At 33.5% G+C, this 22,545-nt stretch overlaps 1 protein-coding gene across 2 annotated transcripts in view; it reads right to left on the minus strand.

The window, feature by feature from the left end:
- LOC143250269 (protein CBFA2T3-like) overlaps window positions 1-20,707 on the minus strand; it is a 47,794-nt gene extending 27,087 nt beyond the window's left edge. For both annotated transcript variants that reach the window (XM_076500732.1, XM_076500734.1), the window contains exon 1: window positions 20,139-20,707. In XM_076500732.1, coding sequence (XP_076356847.1) covers window positions 20,139-20,220 — 82 coding nt within the window. In that variant the 5' untranslated portion in view covers window positions 20,221-20,707. The remainder of the gene's footprint in view (window positions 1-20,138) is intronic.
- Window positions 20,708-22,545: the final 1,838 nt, after the last annotated feature.

The raw sequence follows: 22,545 nt of genomic DNA on the forward strand, positions 1-22,545 counted from the left end.
TATTACATGAAGCACGTTCCATGACAATATTTATATCCATTGACAAATCGAAATCGGTAAGCCTTTTCTTCAAGTCTGTACTGCTAATCTTATATACCTATTGTCAACAAAGCGGATGGTGTTGTTTTGAATTAAGCACAAAGCTACTCCATGGGCTATCTGTGCTCTGCCCACCACGGGTATCGAAACCCGGGTTTTAGCGTTGTAAGTTCGCAGACATACCGCTGAGCCACTAGGGGGCCTTTCCTCGTGCAGTGTACTCTTCCCGCTCCCACGGCGGAACAAAGCGGAAAATGTAAAGGATCGTCTGCTGAAACTTTGCACTAAAATCTTCTTGTACAAAGAGTTTATATTCGTCTTTAATAAAAATAATTACTTTTTTTTAAATATTTTCAGACTTCAAAACATAACAATAGTTGTTTCGCTGTGTATATCAATGTAACGGGCAGATACAATAAAAACTCCCGATATCGACTCGACCCTTAAAAAAAGCCAAACCTAAACAGAATCAGTGAATTAAAACATTACGGCATTTAAATAACAGTGTATTTCACACAGCCATTTAAAACATAAATATATACATATAGTGAGAGGGGTGGACAAAAAAAAAGTGGCCCATCCTTGAAAATGTTAATTAGTTATGTCGTTCATTTTATAACAAAAAGAAATATCTAAAACTATATGTTTTTAGAACGCATTCGACGAAATGTATTCAAATATCATCTCTAACCCTAATTATAACACTGGCTTTTGTAAATGCCTGAACTTTTCATGATCTTAGTTACATTTTGTTATAAAAAGTGTCGTGCACGTGATGTAGTTTCTTAGATCTTTTTGTTTCAGTTAGCCTACAAGATGATCAAACAAGTTTCTCAGCAATTGTAAAGTCGTTAAAAGATGTCTTAGAAATAATAGAATTGACGTTACTGAATGGACAGGTCAATCACTTAATGTCAATCCGATTGAAAATTTATGAGCCGAGTTCAACCGATAAGCGAAAGTATGCAAGTCAAACACGGAAAATGAATTTTTGAAGTAATCAAAGAAGGATGGCAGTCAATCACTCAGGAATATCTGCAGAAACTCGTTGAAAGAATGTCACATCGATATGAAAAAGTACTGAAATCCAAGGAAATGCTGACTAAATATTAACTTGTGAAACTGGTTTGTGTTGTTATGAGTTTCATTTTTACGTATCAGAATTAGAATTTGAGATCGTATTTGAACATATCTCGTCAAGCACGTTCTAAAAACATATAGTTTTATGTTATCTAATAGAATATATAGTAGATTAACAACATTTTCTAGGGGAAAAATCATTATTTTTGTCCAGCTCCTGTATGTAGTAATGAAGACACTACCTACGTTCTATTATTGTATCGGTAACATACTTTACTTACTGCTGCTCTGGTGTGTTGTGACTAACTACCAGATGGTAAACAGGTGCACATTGTGGCAGATGCATAAACAGCCGTTGTTTCAGGTCTACAGTGCACATATTTTATCTCTTTACACGAGTACCAAGCCACGTGAGTTCTGTTGCGAAAACCTGTCAGTGCCTTGCTCTGGGTTGAAACCAGATGACGATTAACATACCTGGTTAAAAAACATCCTAACCGCGTGTGATTTCACCTGCTGCTGCTAATAACTGGAGTTAAAGACATTCGCTAATTCGAGCCAACTTACTGGAGAGTGTTTTAACAGTTGGTGTTTTCTACAGAGGTCGTACCCACCGGCTTTCTTTACTCAAACATACACTGAATAAATACTAAAGCACGTGGAAGTATTAAAGATAAAAAAAAGGTACAAATGAATTAATGCTAAAATCTAAAGTTCTATCTTTCATAAAACTGGCAGTAAGATAATCATTTTTTTTTAAATTTATATTATTCATTAGATAATTATTGGTTTTTTTGTAAACTGACTGAAATGCATTTTTACTAATCTTCAATAGAAAAAAAACTACGTTAATTTTTATATAATGAACATTTGAGAGTGTGGCATATCCACAACAGCTTGGTTTTTGTTACTTTATTACACGTGTTGAATCAGCACTGCAATAGACAATACGAATAATAGTGATGTCGTCTTTACTTAGGATGACATGAATAATAGTGATGTTACCATAACTTAGGACAACATGAATAATAGTGATGCTATCATTACATTGTATAACATCAATAATAGTGATGCTATCATTACATTGTATAACATCAATAATAGTGGTGCTATCATTACATTGTATAACATCAATAATAGTGGTGCTATCATTACATTGTATAATATCAATAATAGTGATGCTATCATTACATTGTATAACATCAATAATAGTGATGCTATCATTACATTGTATAACATCAATAATAGTGATGCTATCATTACATTGTATAACATCAATAATAGTGATGCTATCATTACATTGTATAACATCAATAATAGTGGTGCTATCATTACATTGTATAACATCAATATCATTACATTGTGATGCTGATGCATTACATTGTATAACATCAATAATAGTGATGCTATCATTACATTGTATAACATCAATAATAGTGGTGCTATCATTACATTGTATAACATCAATAAAGTGGTGCTATCATTACAGTGATGCTATCATTACATTGTATAACATCAATAATAGTGGTGCTATCATTACATTGTATAACATCAATAATAGTGGTGCTATCATTACATTGTATAACATCAATAATAGTGATGCTATCATTACATTGTATAACATCAATAATAGTGGTGCTATCATTACATTGTATAACATCAATAATAGTGATGCTATCATTACATTGTATAACATCAATAATAGTGATGCTATCATTACATTGTATAACATCAATAATAGTGATGCTATCATTACATTGTATAACATCAATAATAGTGATGCTATCATTACATTGTATAACATGAATAATAGTGATGCTATCATTACATTGTATAACATCAATAATAGTGGTGCTATCATTACATTGTATAACATCAATAATAGTGATGCTATCATTACATTGTATAACATCAATAATAGTGATGCTATCATTACATTGTATAACATCAATAATAGTGATGCTATCATTACATTGTATAACATCAATAATAGTGATGCTATCATTACATTGTATAACATCAATAATAGTGATGCTATCATTACATTGTATAACATCAATAATAGTGATGCTATCATTACATTGTATAACATCAATAATAGTGATGCTATCATTACATTGTATAACATCAATAATAGTGATGCTATCATTACATTGTATAACATCAATAATAGTGGTGCTATCATTACATTGTATAACATCAATAATAGTGGTGCTATCATTACATTGTATAACATCAATAATAGTGATGCTATCATTACATTGTATAACATCAATAATAGTGATGCTATCATTACATTGTATAACATCAATAATAGTGATGCTATCATTACATTGTATAACATGAATAATAGTGTTGCTATCATTACATTGTATAACATCAATAATAGTGGTGCTATCATTACATTGTATAACATCAATAATAGTGATGCTATCATTACATTGTATAACATCAATAATAGTGATGCTATCATTACATTGTATAACATCAATAATAGTGATGCTATCATTACATTGTATAACATCAATAATAGTGATGCTATCATTACATTGTATAACATCAATAATAGTGATGCTATCATTACATTGTATAACATCAATAATAGTGATGCTATCATTACATTGTATAACATCAATAATAGTGATGCTATCATTACATTGTATAACATCAATAATAGTGATGCTATCATTACATTGTATAACATCAATAATAGTGATGCTATCATTACATTGTATAACATCAATAATAGTGATGCTATCATTACATTGTATAACATGAATAATAGTGATGCTATCATTACATTGTATAACATCAATAATAGTGATGCTATCATTACATTGTATAACATGAATAATAGTGGTGCTATCATTACATTGTATAACATCAATCAATAGTGGTGCTATCATTACATTGTATAACATCAATAATAGTGATGCTATCATTACATTGTATAACATCAATAATAGTGATGCTATCATTACATTGTATAACATGAATAATAGTGATGCTATCATTACATTGTATAACATGAATAATAGTGATGCTATCATTACATTGTATAACATCAATAATAGTGATGCTATCATTACATTGTATAACATGAATAATAGTGATGCTATCATTACATTGTATAACATCAATAATAGTGATGCTATCATTACATTGTATAACATGAATAATAGTGATGCTATCATTACATTGTATAACATCAATAATAGTGATGCTATCATTACATTGTATAACATCAATAATAGTGGTGCTATCATTACATTGTATAACATCAATAATAGTGATGCTATCATTACATTGTATAACATCAATAATAGTGATGCTATCATTACATTGTATAACATCAATAATAGTGATGCTATCATTACATTGTATAACATGAATAATAGTGATGCTATCATTACATTGTATAACATCAATAATAGTGATGCTATCATTACATTGTATAACATCAATAATAGTGATGCTATCATTACATTGTATAACATCAATAATAGTGATGCTATCATTACATTGTATAACATCAATAATAGTGATGCTATCATTACATTGTATAACATCAATAATAGTGATGCTATCATTACATTGTATAACATGAATAATAGTGATGCTATCATTACATTGTATAACATCAATAATAGTGATGCTATCATTACATTGTATAACATGAATAATAGTGATGCTATCATTACATTGTATAACATCAATAATAGTGATGCTATCATTACATTGTATAACATCAATAATAGTGATGCTATCATTACATTGTATAACATCAATAATAGTGATGCTATCATTACATTGTATAACATCAATAATAGTGATGCTATCATTACATTGTATAACATGAATAATAGTGATGCTATCATTACATTGTATAACATCAATAATAGTGATGCTATCATTACATTGTATAACATCAATAATAGTGATGCTATCATTACATTGTATAACATCAATAATAGTGATGCTATCATTACATTGTATAACATCAATAATAGTGATGCTATCATTACATTGTATAACATCAATAATAGTGATGCTATCATTACATTGTATAACATCAATAATAGTGATGCTATCATTACATTGTATAACATCAATAATAGTGATGCTATCATTACATTGTATAACATCAATAATAGTGATGCTATCATTACATTGTATAACATCAATAATAGTGATGCTATCATTACATTGTATAACATCAATAATAGTGATGCTATCATTACATTGTATAACATCAATAATAGTGATGCTATCATTACATTGTATAACATCAATAATAGTGGTGCTATCATTACATTGTATAACATCAATAATAGTGATGCTATCATTACATTGTATAATAGTGACATATTCTAAAATGTAAGCGAGTGTTTGTTTTTCTCGTTTTACCAGTTAACTCTTGAAATTGTCTTAGAACCAGTTAAGAATATGAAACGCACATTGTACGTATTCTACTGAAACTGTTTATAGGTCTGTTCATATTCAATACACTTTGTCTGTTTTTTGTTGTTTTTTTTTAAATTCGCACAAAGCTACTCGAGGGCTATCTGTGCTAGCCGTCCCTAATTTAGCAGTGTAAGACTATAGAGGGAAGGCAGCTAGTCATCACCACTCACCGCCAATTCTTGGGCTACTCTTTTACCAACGAATAGTGGGATTGACCGTCAATTATAACGCCCCCACGGCTGAAAGGGCGAGCATGTTTGGCGCGACTGGGATGCGAACCCGCAACCTTCAGATTACGAGTCGCACGCCTTAACACGCTTGGCCATGCCGGGCCTATACTTTGTCAATTCAGTCATTATATATTCTTACAGATCGTACGCAATCTCCATTCTACAGAACTTCCCATCTCGTAATACAAGAAAGTTATTCTCTAGAATTACGAAAGTAAATCTCATCAAAATGAAAAAAACACAAATTTACTCCAGTAGAACGTCTGTAGACGAACTTGGCCACGTACTAAGTGTATGTTCGTCGCTGACAGCCTAATACAGTAATTAGATCTTCATATCTGGTGGCTGGTATTGAATTATTAATACTTACAGCTGATTGGTCTTTCAGAAACACACAAGCTTCCAGTTTGATTTATATCGTTGTTTAAATCCATTACAGATGCAAAAAAGATACAATTTCCCATACATGTGTATACGATATGTAATAACATGTTTATATAGACATTTACATTGTTTCTATACTCGGTGAGCAAATTTTTATTCCTCGCAAAATGACGAAACTATTAGTTACCCTCAATTTGTGCTTAGTTCCTCTAACGTCAAATAGTGTCAGTTTGTTGCTTTGTGTTTTATTAAATCGCTATTCGTTAAAATATTCAAGTTTTATGTTACCTTATTTTATATTTTGTAATAAGTAACAGACAAAATATTAGAAGCGCAGAGTTTGTCATTTAAGAATGTTGACTTCGCAAAACTAAAGGTATTAGATACAAAAGGCAGATATGCAGTGAAACAGACAGATAAAAATTACTTTTGGATAGAGTTTTGTGGTTCTTGAGATTTCTTATTATTTTTTCTATTACTGTCTATAGAAGTTAATTGAGAATAGAACCTGTTATACATAGGTTCATTATCACTTAAGGACCGTACATGTGTAAATAACATAACACAGTCATTTAAAAACTATTGTTTCGATCGACTTTCTTAACTCTACACAGCTCAAAATGAAATCCTGTTTTTTTTTTCTTTTTTGTCACTAGATATATGAAGATTTCTATTTCACTACTATTATTTTGTTGTTGTAGCATATAGTGTATCTATTGCGTAAATATTTCTTCTGAGCTTTATTAAATATCATAATTTAGATTTTAACTAGAGGGTGCTGCGGATCGTAAAGATTAATTTATGATCAAGAGGTTTAAAAAGATACGCCTATAACACATAGAAAACTCTAAGGACATGCGTAAAGTATTCTAGCTTATTCGAAGTGAGGTTATAAATGTCACCAATGTAGAGTGCTATTTCAAATATTGAATTTAATCTGTCAATGTATTAGTTATCGCTGTTACTTTTTACAAGCAAGGTTATTTATTTTGCGTTAGTTAAAGTCTTTGCAACGTAGGCCTACAGCAATTTACGGTAGAATGCAAGCGTCTAAGATTGTATGAAGAACAAAATAAAATAATTTATTATCGTTACATAGGCTGGACGTCACGTGATTTTCACACATAATTTAAAAGAACCCGCCAATGTAAAAAAACAAAACAAAAAACATGTTACAACAATATTTTTATTTACTTTAAATCAAATTCAGCGTACTACTTCATTCCAAAGAGATAATAGTCTTGCAAACTAACTTACCTTAGCCAAGCGATAGTTTTTAAAACATCAGTAAAACAAATGTTTGGAACAGAAGAAATAAACATGCGAATCTTTTACAGCTCCTTACCAGAAATTTTTAAAAACTGTAAAACATATACCTTTGAGTATATGTCTCCGTTCAGTAGTTAGAGTCGTGTATAATATCAAAAACATGTGATTTTGAGCAAAACTAAAAGGTCACTGAAACGAAATATATTATATATACCAATACAATAGCACCAGGAAATGCTGTCTCAAAACCTTTACCTTGCTTTACAAGGGTGGGAAACGAGATTTATTGAATAAAAGGAATTGTCTTGAAATCGTGTATCAATTTTTTATCATACCAGCTACGTTATTTTATCTATAAAATTAACAACATTTTCTTTAAAACAAAGCAGTAATGTGATACTGCTTTTATGATACATCACACACTGTGTCGCTAGAATATGTCACAGTGTATGAAATTACAATAAATTCGAATTGATTTCTTTCATTAAACAACATGTGACACTGCCGAATGTCATCCAGGCAACATAGAAACAAACATAAAACTTGGTGTTAATAACTTGATTGGAACGGAACGTATCCTAATAACGTCAATAACGGTCTTCAATAATTTAATAACAATCCGTATAAATGTAATAGTACTGTGATGTATGTCCATGTAAGTACTTATCTATATAAATATAATAGTACTGTCTGTTATATGTCCGTGTAGCTACTTATCTTTATAAATATAATATTACTGTCTGTTGTATGTCCATGTAACTACTTATCTATATAAATATAATAGTGCTGTCTGTTGTATGTCCGTGTAGCTACTTATCTATATAAATATAATATTACTGTCTGTTGTATGTCCATGTAACTACTTATCTATACAAATATAATATTACTGTCTGTTGTATGTCCGTGTAACTTTTTATTTATCCTTGTGTAACTAATCAAAGCATATGCCAATAGATATGTTGCTCCCCAGTGGCACAGCGGCATGTCTCTGGAACCAAACACCTAGAAACTCATCGTGGGCAGAACATAGTTAGCCCACTGTGTAGCTTTGTGCTTAATTCCACATATGAATCTGTCATTTTATTTTCATTGCAAACGAATTTTTTGATAAAGAAAACTGTTTATTTGTTTTTCTAAATTTCGCGCAAAACTATACGAGGGCTATCTGCGCTAGCCATCCCTAATTTAGCAGTGTATGACTAGAGGGAAAACAGCTAGTCATCACCACCCACCTCCAACTCTTGGGCTACTATTTTACCAACGAATAGTGGGATTGACCGTAACATTATAACGCTTCCACGGCTGAAAGGGCGAGCATGTTTGGTGCGACAGAGATTCGAACCCGCAACCCTCAGATTACGAGTCGAACGCCTTAACCCATCTGGCCATGCCGGGCCGATAAAGAAAACTATAAGGAAGAAGTATTGTTTTCTAAATGTAAACTAAACATTCCAAAACTAGATATTTCATAAGCAAATAAAAACTAATTTGAGTATAAAGTAAAAAATGCGAAGAAAAATGCACTTCATCATCATGAAAAGAAATGTAGTCTTTTAAGCTACACGTATTGATAACATTTTCTATTTTGATCAAACAACAAGATGTCACCAGGATTTTCAAATATGTCAGAAGCGGTCTATATTAAAGTGTCGTGGAACGATAACTAACTCAAGGTGTTTTTGACAGCTCGCGTTTATTCATTCTGAACCAGATCATTGCTTCACACTCGACTTGAGGTTGATCTTCGATAATCTTACAGTGTAAACATGTGCTTAATCTCCTAAACCCAAACCATTGTGACACGTGCACCTGGGAGAGCAAGATTTTATGTCATACTTTCCAATCAATACCACGTGCTCCATCTGGGAAAAGCCGTATTGATAAAGATCGTTCATTATATGGACCACTTAAAAAAAATTTAACAAATCTCCTTGTAACGAGATTGTTCGTTCTTTCTGTTAGTCTTAAAGAATGTGTATCAGCTAGCTGATTTTTAGTGGAAGAGGCCATTAAAGAGATGAGAAAGGATGTTTGGTCAAAATATTGGTCACTACAGCACTTTTCCCTCGAGTGATTTTAAATTTTACTTTCCTGGTGACCTAGGAAAGTCAAAACGTTGTTCTCTACTTTATTTTAATAAAACTTTTAATTCCCACACCAGCCGTCTTGAGATACATTTTACAACTGTTTTTTACTTATTTTACAAACTTCCTTCTCAGAAAGAATTTCGCGAAACGTTGCGGATGTTTGCTATTAATTAGTCAAACAGCTACTCAAAAGGCTGTCTGTGCTCTACCCACCACGGGTATCGAAACCCGGTTTCAAGCAGTTTAAGTCCGCAGACATGCCGCTGTAACACTGGGAGCTGGTTATTTGAAGTTAAGCACAAAGCAACCCAATGGGTTATCTGTGCTCTACCCATCACGGGTATCGAAACCCGATTTCTAGAGCTGTTAGTCCGCAGACCTGTCCGCTCAGAGCGCTTTGCGAATGAGTCACGCACGTAAACATTCATGATCTTACTGCCATCAATAAAAACTTGGGAGCTTAGCGCTTTAAGCTTTATATTTTAGCGTAGAAACTTTCGTATTTTTAGTTTCCAAGGTAAATATTTCACATCTGCAACCCCATCGTCGTTGGTGTAATTCTTATAAATCTCTTGTTTTTTACACTCCTTTGACAATAACAGATTTATTCTTATCTTACTGTTTCTTTAAGGTATTATGTTAGCCTGCCCCAAATTGTGCCCAAAAAAGATTTCAGCAAAGAAGATGAAAACACCAAATAGAACCTTAAACAACGTGTGGGAAAATGTTATTATTATAATTATTATTAGACATTATAAAATTATTCAGAATCTTAATTTTTTGGAACTAAAGCAATCATTTTTTCAAGTTTTATGATAAGTATTAACATGACCTGAATATACAAAGTGGCTTACATACACATATATTCCATCATAAGCGTAATGCGCACAAACTGTGTAGTATCTACTATATTGTCAAATCATCTGTTTGCCCGACCTTTATTATTAATTAAATATCGAATAAATCATTGGTGGCGATTCGCTAATAACCACTGCTTTATAACTTAAATAGTAACAATTAGATCGTTTTTAGTTATATTACTGACACACAGATTAACTGAAACTGTACATGACCAATGAACTAAAATGGGACAAAACGAACCTTGCAGGTTTCCTTCACATGGAAAAAACCCAACTAAATATACTTGCTTTAAGTAAAATTTTAAAAGAAAATACTTATTGAGATAAAATTATACGCATGTCTATCTATACATGAAATAATACTTTGTATTTATGACGTAACTACTGAGGTTGTGAGCCCTAATTTTGAGCTACCGTCCAGAAAGAAGAAAGTCAGGTCGTGACACTCTATCATGCACCACCCATGACGGAAGATTGACTCGTATTTTTGTACTGCACTCACAGGTTAAAGCACAGGTAATATTTTGGTTTATCGCCCGGATTCAAACCCGGATCATCAACTCCAAAATCCAAGGATGTGCCACATCGCCAATTTGTGTCCAATGATACCACAAGACACTTCGAACTTCATTTACAAGTAACGCGTCAAAATGTTCGTAACATTCAGTCAGCTGTCACAGTTATCTACAAAGGAGGCACATAGTATATCATACCCTGTCAGAAACAGTCATAAGGTCTCACTGTTTAGGGCTCAATATTGTATTTTTGGGATCCTGGGTGAAATATTATATTAAATATTTCATCCTATTTGTCAGTTTTTAAAAACAAAATAACGTAGACATGGGCGGGAATATAACGTATGTTGACACTACGGGAACTATGTACATAACTTTCCTTTCTTAAATGAAAATACGCGACGAAATATCGTGATATAATACTTATAATGTCCAAAGTTAAGTGTACTTTAGCCGATCTACTACAAATTCCAAGCCAGAAAAAGCACAATTGGTAGGTACAAGCATGCTGTAAACAAATTCCAAGCCAGAAAAAGCACAATTGATAGGTACAAGCATGCTGTAAACAAATTCCAAGTTAGAAAAAGCACAATTGGTAGGTACAAGCATGCTGTAAACAAATTCCAAGCCAGAAAAAGCACAATTGGTAGGTACAAGCATGCTGTAAACAAATTCAAGCCATAAAAGGCACAATTGGTAGGTACAAGCATGCTGTAAACAAATTCAAGCCAGAAAAAGCACAATTGGTAGGTACAAGCATGCTGTAAACAAATTCAAGTTAGAAAAGCACAATTGGTAGGTACAAGCATGCTGTAAACAAATTCCAAACCAGAAAAAGCACAATTGGTAGGTACAAGCATGCTGTAAACAAAGAGGCTTCCATAATTTATCAGCTCTAAATATTGATCATGTTGTTTTTTATTGTATTATGATTATGTGTTAATATTGGAGAAAGAGCTCAAAAAAAGTGAGCAGACATCGTTTTAACTGGTCTTTCATTTTCACTGTTTATGAGCTCTTAAACTTATGAGAATAAGACAGGTGAATAAAAACGAATATTTTGAATCCATAACATTCTATAAAGCGACAACGTTAGTTGCTATAAATAGCTTGTATATAGAATTATACAAAATGACCACACTACTCCAGAAATCAATTATGTAATATCAAACCAGTTTTTCACCACTATGGCTTCACCAGAGCTCTTACAAGACATCTTGTTGTCTTGTTGTAAGTGTTTTATCAGTGCAAGGCTATACAATGGAGTATATGTACCATATGGAACTTCGGATTTTATAGTCGTAGTACGTTAGTTTACTGTTGGCTAGAGACCAGAACAGGTTGATATGATAAATTAAGTTGGTTCGATTAAATAAATTATCTCTGGAGTATTGTGACGGTTTTGTATATTTCTGTACATAACTTAGCTAAAAAAAAATGTCTCAAACATCACTTTTTTATACGTTGCAAAAATAACTTTTTGAAACAGGTTCGATCATTCGCAAGAAGGAAACGTCGTACTTGTTCCAAAATATCCTTCATTTCTGTAAAAGCGGTAACTTGTAATCACTAAGTACAGTCAAAACTAGATTTATAAAATTAATCCGTAAACGTTGTTGTTGTTTTTAATTAAGCACAAAGCTACACAATGGGCTATCTGTGCTCTGCCCACCACAGGTATCGAAATCCGGTTTTTAGCGTTGTAAGTCCGCAGACATACCGCTGAGCCACTGGGAGGCAATCCGTAAACACTACAAGATCTATAGAAATAGAGTTGTTTGTTGTCAACCACATAGTGTTTCTTTCTGAGATGTTTGTTTTGAATTTCGCGCAAAGCTACTCGACGGCTATCTGCGCTAGCCGTCCCTAATTTAGCAGTATAAGACTAGAGAGAAGACAGCTAGTCATCACCACCCACCGCCAACTCTTGGGCTACTCTTTTATCAACGAATAGTGGGAATGACCGTCACATTATAACGCTCCCACGGCTGAAAGGGCGAGCATGTTTGGTACGACGGGGATTCGAACCCGCGATCCTCGGATTACGAGTCGCACGCCTTAACACACTTGGCCATGCCAGACCTTCTTTTTGAGGTACTAACGGTACTGTACCACACTATGTGGGATGAGAGCTTCATAAAAAAAAAAAAAAATTCATATGTGTCTTTATCGGAAACATATGTTATTATCCATAACAATTAATTTACAGCGAACTGTCAATACAAATCATCAGACTCTTTTTTTCCCAACACGCACAAAAACGTGTTCTGATGAAAATCGCAAAAAATCATTCAGACAGGAAGCTACGAAAAACAACTATAAGTTCCATCAGTATTTTTGTTCGTGGCCTCAAACACATTATAGTTAACAGAATCTCAGTTCGAGCCCTGTCTCGTTCACATATTTTATAAAACAGCAGTACTCACATTAAAAAAAAAATCTAACACGGTAGACTTGAGTCAACTTAAGCTCCAGTGAAAAAGTCTACGGATTCTACTTGCTAGTAATGAAAAGAAAATTAAATCAATGTTTAAAAAACAACTTTGTTTAACACATTAAAAATAATAATGTGAATTCTACACATGACACAAAGAACGCTCATGAATCTTTTTAAAGTTGATAGAAATTGTTGTTGTTGTTTTGTTTTGTTTTGTAAACGTGATTTTATAAATTTTATGGCAGTAAAATGCAGTAACATTTTACCTGTAGGACCACAACAGTATTTATAAATTTATGACTGTTAAAATACATGAATCGATCAGGATTGATCGAAAGATGAAATATCTTATACAAAGTCAATTATTAACCGAAATAAAAGGAAAGTAACATGAGTATATTTATTGTTTCCCTCATAAGAATTGTCGCCACCTAGTGGCTCAGCGGTATGTCTGCGGACTTACAACGCTAAAAATTGGGTTTCGATACCCGTGGTGGGCAGAGCACAGATAGCCCATTGTGTAGCTTTGTGCTTAATTCAAACAGCAACAACATAAGAAATGTCCCCCTATGATACAGTAGTAAGTTTACGGATTTACAATGCTAAAATCATGGGCTCTATTCCCTCGGCGGACTTAGCAGATAACCCGATGTGGCCATGCTGTAAGAAAAGAGACACACACAGATCAACCAAATAAATGTTAAACCGTATCTAAAATCCATCATCCAGCGATTAAATAACGTTTATAATCAACCAGTTAGCTGTTAACTAAAGTCCCAAACAACCAACTAACGTTTAAAATAACACCCACAATTAACAAACAATCATTAATGTTCAAAGACAACCATTTAAACATTATTTTTTTTTAAAACAACATTTAGTTCTTTAAAAAAAATCCAAGGTTACTATGTCGCTGTTTAACTCGGGGAACCTAACCCCAAGTTATATTGTCATAAGTGTATATAATCTTACACTGATTTCCCACGGAATCCAAAATGACAAAGTAACTTTTAAATAACACCCGAAATTAAATTGTTAAATAATATCCGAGATAAACCAATTATCTGTTCAATAGCATCCAAAGTCAACCAATTACGTATTAAATAAAATTCAAACAAACAAACAGTAAAATAGAACAGTTTCCCGGTGGGACAGCGGTAAGCCTTCGGATTTACAACGCTAAAATCAGGGGTTCGATTTACCTCAGTGGACATAGCAGTAAGCCTGATGTGGATTTTTCATAAGAAAAAACACACACACACACACACACTAAATATAACAGATAATTATAAACCCGGTATTTTATCATCTAGAATTAGATCAAAATTTGGAATTTGTTATAAAAGAAAATTTAAATCATTATTTGACTTACATCGAAGGCCATTAGTTTTATATAAATCGTAATTTCAAAATAAAATACCTTATATACATGAGCGATTTGTGTAAGAAGATTAGATAGGCATTTCTTTAGTATGTTAAATTCACCGATAGTTTTTTTAAAAACAGTACCAGCAACAGTGAACAATAATAAAAACTAGGCGATAAAAATTTGTTTGTAGTTAAGTGTAAAGCCATAGCGTGAGCTATCGTCCACCACAGGTATCTAAACTCGGATTCTAGAGTTGTAAATCTTCACAGTTATCGCTGTGCTACTGTGAACAAAATGATAAAATTACAAGTAATCTTACTTCATTAGTCGGGTTTGTATCCGAGTGTATAAGTAACATTTCCTAATAACATATATTTTTTATTGTCAAAGGAAAACTATCTATTTATTTGAAATCAAACTTTCAGGGATTATATGAAATTATAATGAAAACAGACTAATCTAATTTACAGTTTATTAATTAAATATTAAAAATAACCCAGTAGAAAAAAATGTTCGACTTTGTTTTTCAAAAAGTGTCGTGAATTCAAAACACAAATGTTAATGTTTAACGTTTCACGTAAGGAAGAATCGTTCCTACGTCAAAGCACCTATTATATTAAATATCTTATAGCATGCTGAAATCAGATTAAACACCTCAGGTTTCAGATCCGGCAAGTATATTCAATGTTAATATATTACAAACACTCAAATATTAATAATGGTTAAGAGTTTGCTACCGTAGGAAACACGCTGGTGTTTGTATTACCGAGTATACAAGATGACCGAAGAGTCCAGAATCATAGGATTTTTGCAACTTTTCTTAACTTAGGTGCGGTACTGACTGTAGCACAGTCAAACTTAGAGAAAGTCGAGTTGATTCTGTTGTGTAGCAGAGAAGGTTGGTAACTTTGATAAAGTCTAGTTCATTCTGTTGTGTAGCAGAGAAGGTTGGTAACTTTGATAAAGTCGAGTTCATTCTGTTGTGTAGCAGAGAAGGTTGGTAACTTTGATAAAGTCGAGTTCATTCTGTTGTGTAGCAGAGAAGGTTGGTAACTTTGATAAAGTCGAGTTCATTCTGTTGTGTAGCAGAGAAGGTTGGTAACTTTGATAAAGTCTAGTTCATTCTGTTGTGTAGCAGAGAAGGTTGGTAACTTTGATAAAGTCTAGTTCATTCTGTTGTGTAGCAGAGAAGGTTAATAACTTTGATAAAGTCTAGTTCATTCTGTTGTGTAGCAGAGAAGGTTGGTAACTTTGATAAAGTCGAGTTGATTCTGTTGTGTAGCAGAGAAGGTTGGTAACTTTGATAAAGTCTAGTTCATTCTGTTGTATAGCAGAGGAGGTTGGTAACTTTGATAAAGTCTAGTTCATTCTGTTGTGTAGCAGAGAAGGTTAGTAACTTTGATAAAGTCTAGTTCATTCTGTTGTGTAGCAGAGAAGGTTAGTAACTTTGATAAAGACGATCTCATTCTGTTGTGTAGCAGAGAAGGTTGGTAACTTTGATAAAGTCTATTTCTTTCTGTTGTGTAGCAGAGAAGGTTAGTAACTTTGATAAAGTCGAGTTCATTCTGTTGTTTAGCAGAGAAGGTTGGTAACTTTGATAAAGTCTATTTCATTCTGTTGTGTAGCAGAGAAGGTTGGTAACTTTGATAAAGTCTAGTTCATTCTGTTGTGTAGCAGAGAAGGTTAGTAACTTTGATAAAGTCGAGTTCATTCTGTTGTGTAGCAGAGAAGGTTGGTAACTTTGATAAAGTCTAGTTCATTCTGTTGTGTAGCAGAGAATGTTAGTAACTTTGATAAAGTCTAGTTCATTCTGTTGTGTAGCAGAGAAGGTTAGTAACTTTGATAAAGACGATCTCATTCTGTTGTGTAGCAGAGAAGGTTGGTAACTTTGATAAAGTCGAGTTCATTCTGTTGTGTAGCAGAGAAGGTTGGTAACTTTGAAAATGTCTAGTTCATTCTGTTGTGTAGCAGAGAAGGTTAGTAACTTTGATAAAGTCGAGTTCATTCTGTTGTGTAGCAGAGAAGGTTGGTAACTTTGATAAAGTATATTTCTTTCTGTTGTGTAGCAGAGGAGGTTGGTTACTTTGATAAAGTCGAGTTCATTCTGTTGTGTAGCAGAGAAGGTTGGTAACTTTGAAAATGTCTAGTTCATTCTGTTGTGTAGTAGAGAAGGTTGGTAACTTTGATAAAGTCTAGTTCATTCTGTTGTGTAGCAGAGAAGGTTAGTAACTTTGAGAATGCTTAGTTCATTCTGTTGTATAGCAGAGGAGGTTGGTTACTTTGATAAAGTCTAGTTCATTCTGTTGTGTAGCAGAGAAGGTTAGTAACTTTGAGAATGTTTAGTTCATTCTGTTGTATAGCAGAGGAGGTTGGTTACTTTGAGAAAGTCTAGTTCATTCTGTTGTGTAGCAGAGAAGGTTAGTAACTTTGAGAATGTTTAGTTCATTCTGTTGTATAGCAGAGGAGGTTGGTAACTTTGATAAAGTCTAGTTCATTCTGTTGTATAGCAGAGGAGGTTGGTAACTTTGATAAAGTCTAGTTCATTCTGTTGTGTAGCAGAGAAGGTTGGTAACTTTGATAAAGTCTAGTTCATTCTGTTGTATAGCAGAGAAGGTTGGTAACTTTGATAAAGTCTAGTTCATTCTGTTGTATAGCAGAGGAGGTTGGTAACTTTGATAAAGTCTAGTTCATTCTGTTGTGTAGCAGAAAAGGTTGGTAACTTTGAGAATGTCTAGTTCATTCTGTTGTATAGCAGAGGAGGTTGGTTACTTTGATAAAGTCTAGTTCATTCTGTTGTGTAGCAGAGAAGGTTAGTAACTTTGAGAATGTTTAGTTCATTCTGTTGTATAGCAGAGGAGGTTGGTTACTTTGAGAAAGTCTAGTTCATTCTGTTGTGTAGCAGAGAAGGTTAGTAACTTTGAGAATGTTTAGTTCATTCTGTTGTATAGCAGAGGAGGTTGGTAACTTTGATAAAGTCTAGTTCATTCTGTTGTATAGCAGAGGAGGTTGGTAACTTTGATAAAGTCTAGTTCATTCTGTTGTGTAGCAGAGAAGGTTGGTAACTTTGATAAAGTCTAGTTCATTCTGTTGTGTAGCAGAGAAGGTTGGTAACTTTGATAAAGTCTAGTTCATTCTGTTGTGTAGCAGAGAAGGTTGGTAACTTTGATAAAGTCTAGTTCATTCTGTTGTATAGCAGAGGAGGTTGGTAACTTTGATAAAGTCTAGTTCATTCTGTTGTGTAGCAGAAAAGGTTGGTAACTTTGATAAAGTCTAGTTCATTCTGTTGTATAGCAGAGGAGGTTGGTAACTTTGATAAAGTCTAGTTCATTCTGTTGTGTAGCAGAGAAGGTTGGTAACTTTGATAAAGTCTAGTTCATTCTGTTGTGTAGCAGAGAAGGTTGGTAACTTTGAGAATGTCTAGTTCATTCTGTTGTGTAGCAGAGAAGGTTGGTAACTTTGATAAAGTCTAGTTCATTCTGTTGTATAGCAGAGGAGGTTGGTAACTTTGATAAAGTCTAGTTCATTCTGTTGTGTAGCAGAGAAGGTTAGTAACTTTGAGAATGTTTAGTTCATTCTGTTGTATAGCAGAGGAGGTTGGTTACTTTGAGAAAGTCTAGTTCATTCTGTTGTGTAGCAGAGAAGGTTAGTAACTTTGAGAATGTTTAGTTCATTCTGTTGTATAGCAGAGGAGGTTGGTAACTTTGATAAAGTCTAGTTCATTCTGTTGAAAAGCAGAGGAGGTTGGTAACTTTGATAAAGTCTAGTTCATTCTGTTGTGTAGCAGAGAAGGTTAATAACTTTGATAAAGTCTAGTTCATTCTGTTGTGTAGCAGAGAAGGTTGGTAACTTTGAGAATGTCTAGTTCATTCTGTTGTGTAGCAGAGAAGGTTGGTAACTTTGATAAAGTCGAGTTCATTCTGTTGTGTAGCAGAAAAGGTTGATGCCAAATATATTGCATCCTATTCAAAGAGAGAAACATCACTGTTAGTCAGTTGCTAGAAAAATTTACAATGACGCGAATATGCTTTGCAATGTCCAAAAACTGGTTCCAGCCTTTTCGGACTCCATGTACCAATAACATGTTACTCAACCCTAAAATATCCTAAAGATATAAACAAAGGGATCAATCGTCTTAAACATCAACTAGAACGCCCCTCAGTGGCAAAGCGGTATGTCTGCGGATTCATACCGCTAAAAAGAGGGTTTCGATACCAGATGGCCCACTGTGTAGCTTCGTGCCTAATTCTAGACAAGCAATCAATTAGTATGCTGATATGTTATTTCAAACTTTTAAGTAACTCTTAAAGACATAGCCATGCAATTTGGCTTTTCCCATTATGTTACCGTTAATTTGATAACTGAACACTAGACTATACAGAGTTAGTAGCTAGTTTGATTATATGGGTGTTTTAGCGCAAAGCTAGAGATAGACTATCTGTGTTCCGTTCATCCCTGAGAAACAAACCAGAATTTTATCTTTGTAAATCCGTAAACATTACTGCTAAGCCACTAGGTGGCTAGTGAAACAAATGTTTGTGTCTTTGTTCATAGAAATAAACGAAAGTTTAGAGACGACTAGGAGGTTAAACTGTTCTAGATTTCTTTGCTCATGAGTAACAGACATAAAGTTTTTGTAAAACTGTTAGTTTCATTGTTATTTGTTTGCTACCTTTCTTGATAATTTTAAACGAAAAGATTAAAAACGTATATATATATTTTTTTCGAAAACACATTTAAAAAATTAATAAAATTTGTTATTATATCTCATCACTCTTTCAATAATTTGGGTGAAATAAAAACCTAAGACTGAGCAGCAAAAAATATTTTGCTATTACAAATAACAGTTGTAGGTAACTGTAGTGTTTATTCAGTCTTGTTTGTTTGTTTGTTTTGGAATTTCGCACAAAGCTACTCGAGGGCTATCTGTGCTAGCCGTCCCTAATTTAGCAGTGTAAGACTAGAGGGAAGGCAGCTAGTCATCACCACCCACCGCCAACTCTTGGGCTACTCTTTTACCAGCAAAAAGTGGGATTGACCGTCACATTATAACGCCCCCACGGCTGGGAGGGCGAGCATGTTTGGCGCGATTCGGGCGTGAACCCGCGACCCTCAGATTACGAAGCGCACGCCTTAACGCGCTAGGCCAAGCCAGGCCCCGTTTATTCAGTCACGTTTTTACACTTGTATTTTTGAACATATACTTGCGAAAGTGTAGACATATTTTGATTATTTGTGTAATACATAAGCGTGTAATCACAAATGCCTGTTCTATCAAGTAAGAACACAACGTTCAAATATAAAAACAACACGTTTTGTTTGATGATGATTAAAGTAATTTGATTACTTGTTTTTATAATAGATTATACAACACCTGTAACTAAGAAATATACAAATATCAACTCACATGGTACGCCTCCTCTGGAGAGAGCCATGTACAGGTAGTGTTCGGGGTAAGTTAATGAGAAGGGTAGAAGCACAAAGTCCATCTAATTTCAATTTGGGCAAATAATTCTACAGAGAAACAACTGACCACGTGCTGCTTTAGCTGGCACCCACCATCACAGATTACCTAGGTAACTCAGCCGCTTACTGACGGAGTGTTTAAACCTTATAAACCCACTTTAGGTTTAAAAACATTTAGTAGTTTTTTGATTCATGTCACGTGACTTCCGAAGTTCTGTTAGTACAGTACACTATCGCACCTTTTACTTCAAGAGCTTCTAATGAAAAGTCCTTTGATTGTTAACCGTCCATCTTTAAAGCACAGAAGCTGCTCCTCTCGGGCATGTGGTCGTGCACTGATTAGGTATGTACGTCACCTTCGTATAAGTGAGACTTCACACACGCACATATACGTAGTTCTGGCTAACTGTACAAACACCTGCATCACGCGCGCCCCTTGCGGCAGCTGTAAGAGACATGTGCGGTAACAAAAGGAATCCTCTGAAGGTAGGTAGCTCATGCCGTAGTACTAACCAGTTGATGGTGATAGACTAGCGGAAGTAACAGCCAGGTGGCTTCGAACCTCAGACCCTTAAAAAGCCCACCGGGTTGAGAATTTCCTGATGATGTTTATTCTAAATTGATTAATCTGAGAAGAGAGTTATTTAACATCCAAGAAAGAAACAAAGGTATACATAAGTTCAGTTTCATAGATAGACGGTTCATTAAAAGCAGGGATCCTATCTCTCACATATGTTAAGTGAACCATGTCAACTTGCCCACACTGCTGTTTTTCAATATAAATTGTTTCCTGTTCTTTTTTACATGTATTGGACTTCAGTGTATGAACTTTTTTTCATTCAACTTCAATACTAGAACAAGGCAAGGAAGCGTTCATATAAAAGGAAAATATACCCCTGGTATAATTTTTTTTTCGAACATCAAACACATCCACAGCTAAATGAAGAATGTTTTATGTAACTTAACAAAGAAATATGTTGTATTATTTCCAAAATAATTTTCTTTTTCTCAAAAAACAATGTTCATTACGTTTAGCCCTTGCTTGTGGTACAGCGGTATGTCTGCGGACTTATACTGTGAGAAAGCGGGTTTCAATACGCATGGTGGGCAGCGCACAGATAGCCCTTTGTGCATCTTTGTGCTTAAATACAAAACAAACGCTAAATTTAGTGTAACTTCATTTATCATATAAAAGGGAATTTGGAAAAATCACTTTAGTTTCCTAAACCCTATGTAAAATTTACATACCATTTTTCTAAAAGATAAAGTCTAATTTTGAATAGGGTTATACCTACGTATACAACGGTGCATCACTTTTCATTTAGCAAACAAAAATAACATAACATTTTTCATCATTAATAATAAAGAATTATAATGAAAGTTTCTGCTAAGAGTTATTGTAACGAAATATCATTAATTTGAACAGAAAACTGTTTTAAACTTTTTGTACTGTATGAAACCTTAACTGTAAAAAATTCTAACTCATGATTATTAAACTACAATATTATAAGACGAAATAATCATAAAACTTAACTTTTATTACTCTGCAAATTACATTTGATAAATAGTTCAAAAATTTATTTATCTATTAAACTTTAGTATAATTTTATAAGTGCACCACTGCCCATCTGCAATCTATAACGTAGCTATTTCACGCCTCATTCAATTGCCAGTCTTGGCTGTCTCTATCTCCTAAATGATTTGTTTGTTTCGAACATTCGCTACAGCTTTACAAGGGCTATCTGTGCGAGACATTCCTGGTTTGTTTTGTCGAATATTCGCGGAATGCTACACAAGGGCTATGTGGGCTGCTGTCCCTACTTCTGAACTGAATGGAAAGAAGGCAGACTCTAAATATTACCTACCACTAAATAGTGGGTTACTCATTTATGTTAGAATAATAGGGTTTGATTACTGCTCTTATAGCATAAAGCTTATAACTCTTATCATAAAACTACATCAAATATTCTATTTTTTCAAAGCCTTATTCAATTGTGGAATGTCCCTATATGTACCAGCCTAATCTTTTCTTTTCGACTGAAAGAGAATCTTATTCATAAACCATGATGAGCATTCATATCCCCTATACTTTAAATACAAACAATATCTATACTCAATTCAAAATATACAGAAAATTTCGAAACAAATTAAACTGCGAATAACTAATAACTGTTAAAATAGTCTCCAGTTTTTTTATATATTCTTATATACTTTAAAGAGTAACATTTTTGCTTCAGTTTGTTTGTTTTTTTAATTATCACAAACCGAAGCCTGAAACAACTGAACTTCGTAACGTTGTTATAAATCAAGTTATAATTTTCGATGTCCCCCTTTGGTACAGGGGTACG

The sequence above is a fragment of the Tachypleus tridentatus genome, chromosome 5, assembly GCF_004210375.1.
Source record: "Tachypleus tridentatus isolate NWPU-2018 chromosome 5, ASM421037v1, whole genome shotgun sequence".
NCBI classification, from domain to species: Eukaryota; Metazoa; Arthropoda; class Merostomata; order Xiphosura; family Limulidae; genus Tachypleus; species Tachypleus tridentatus.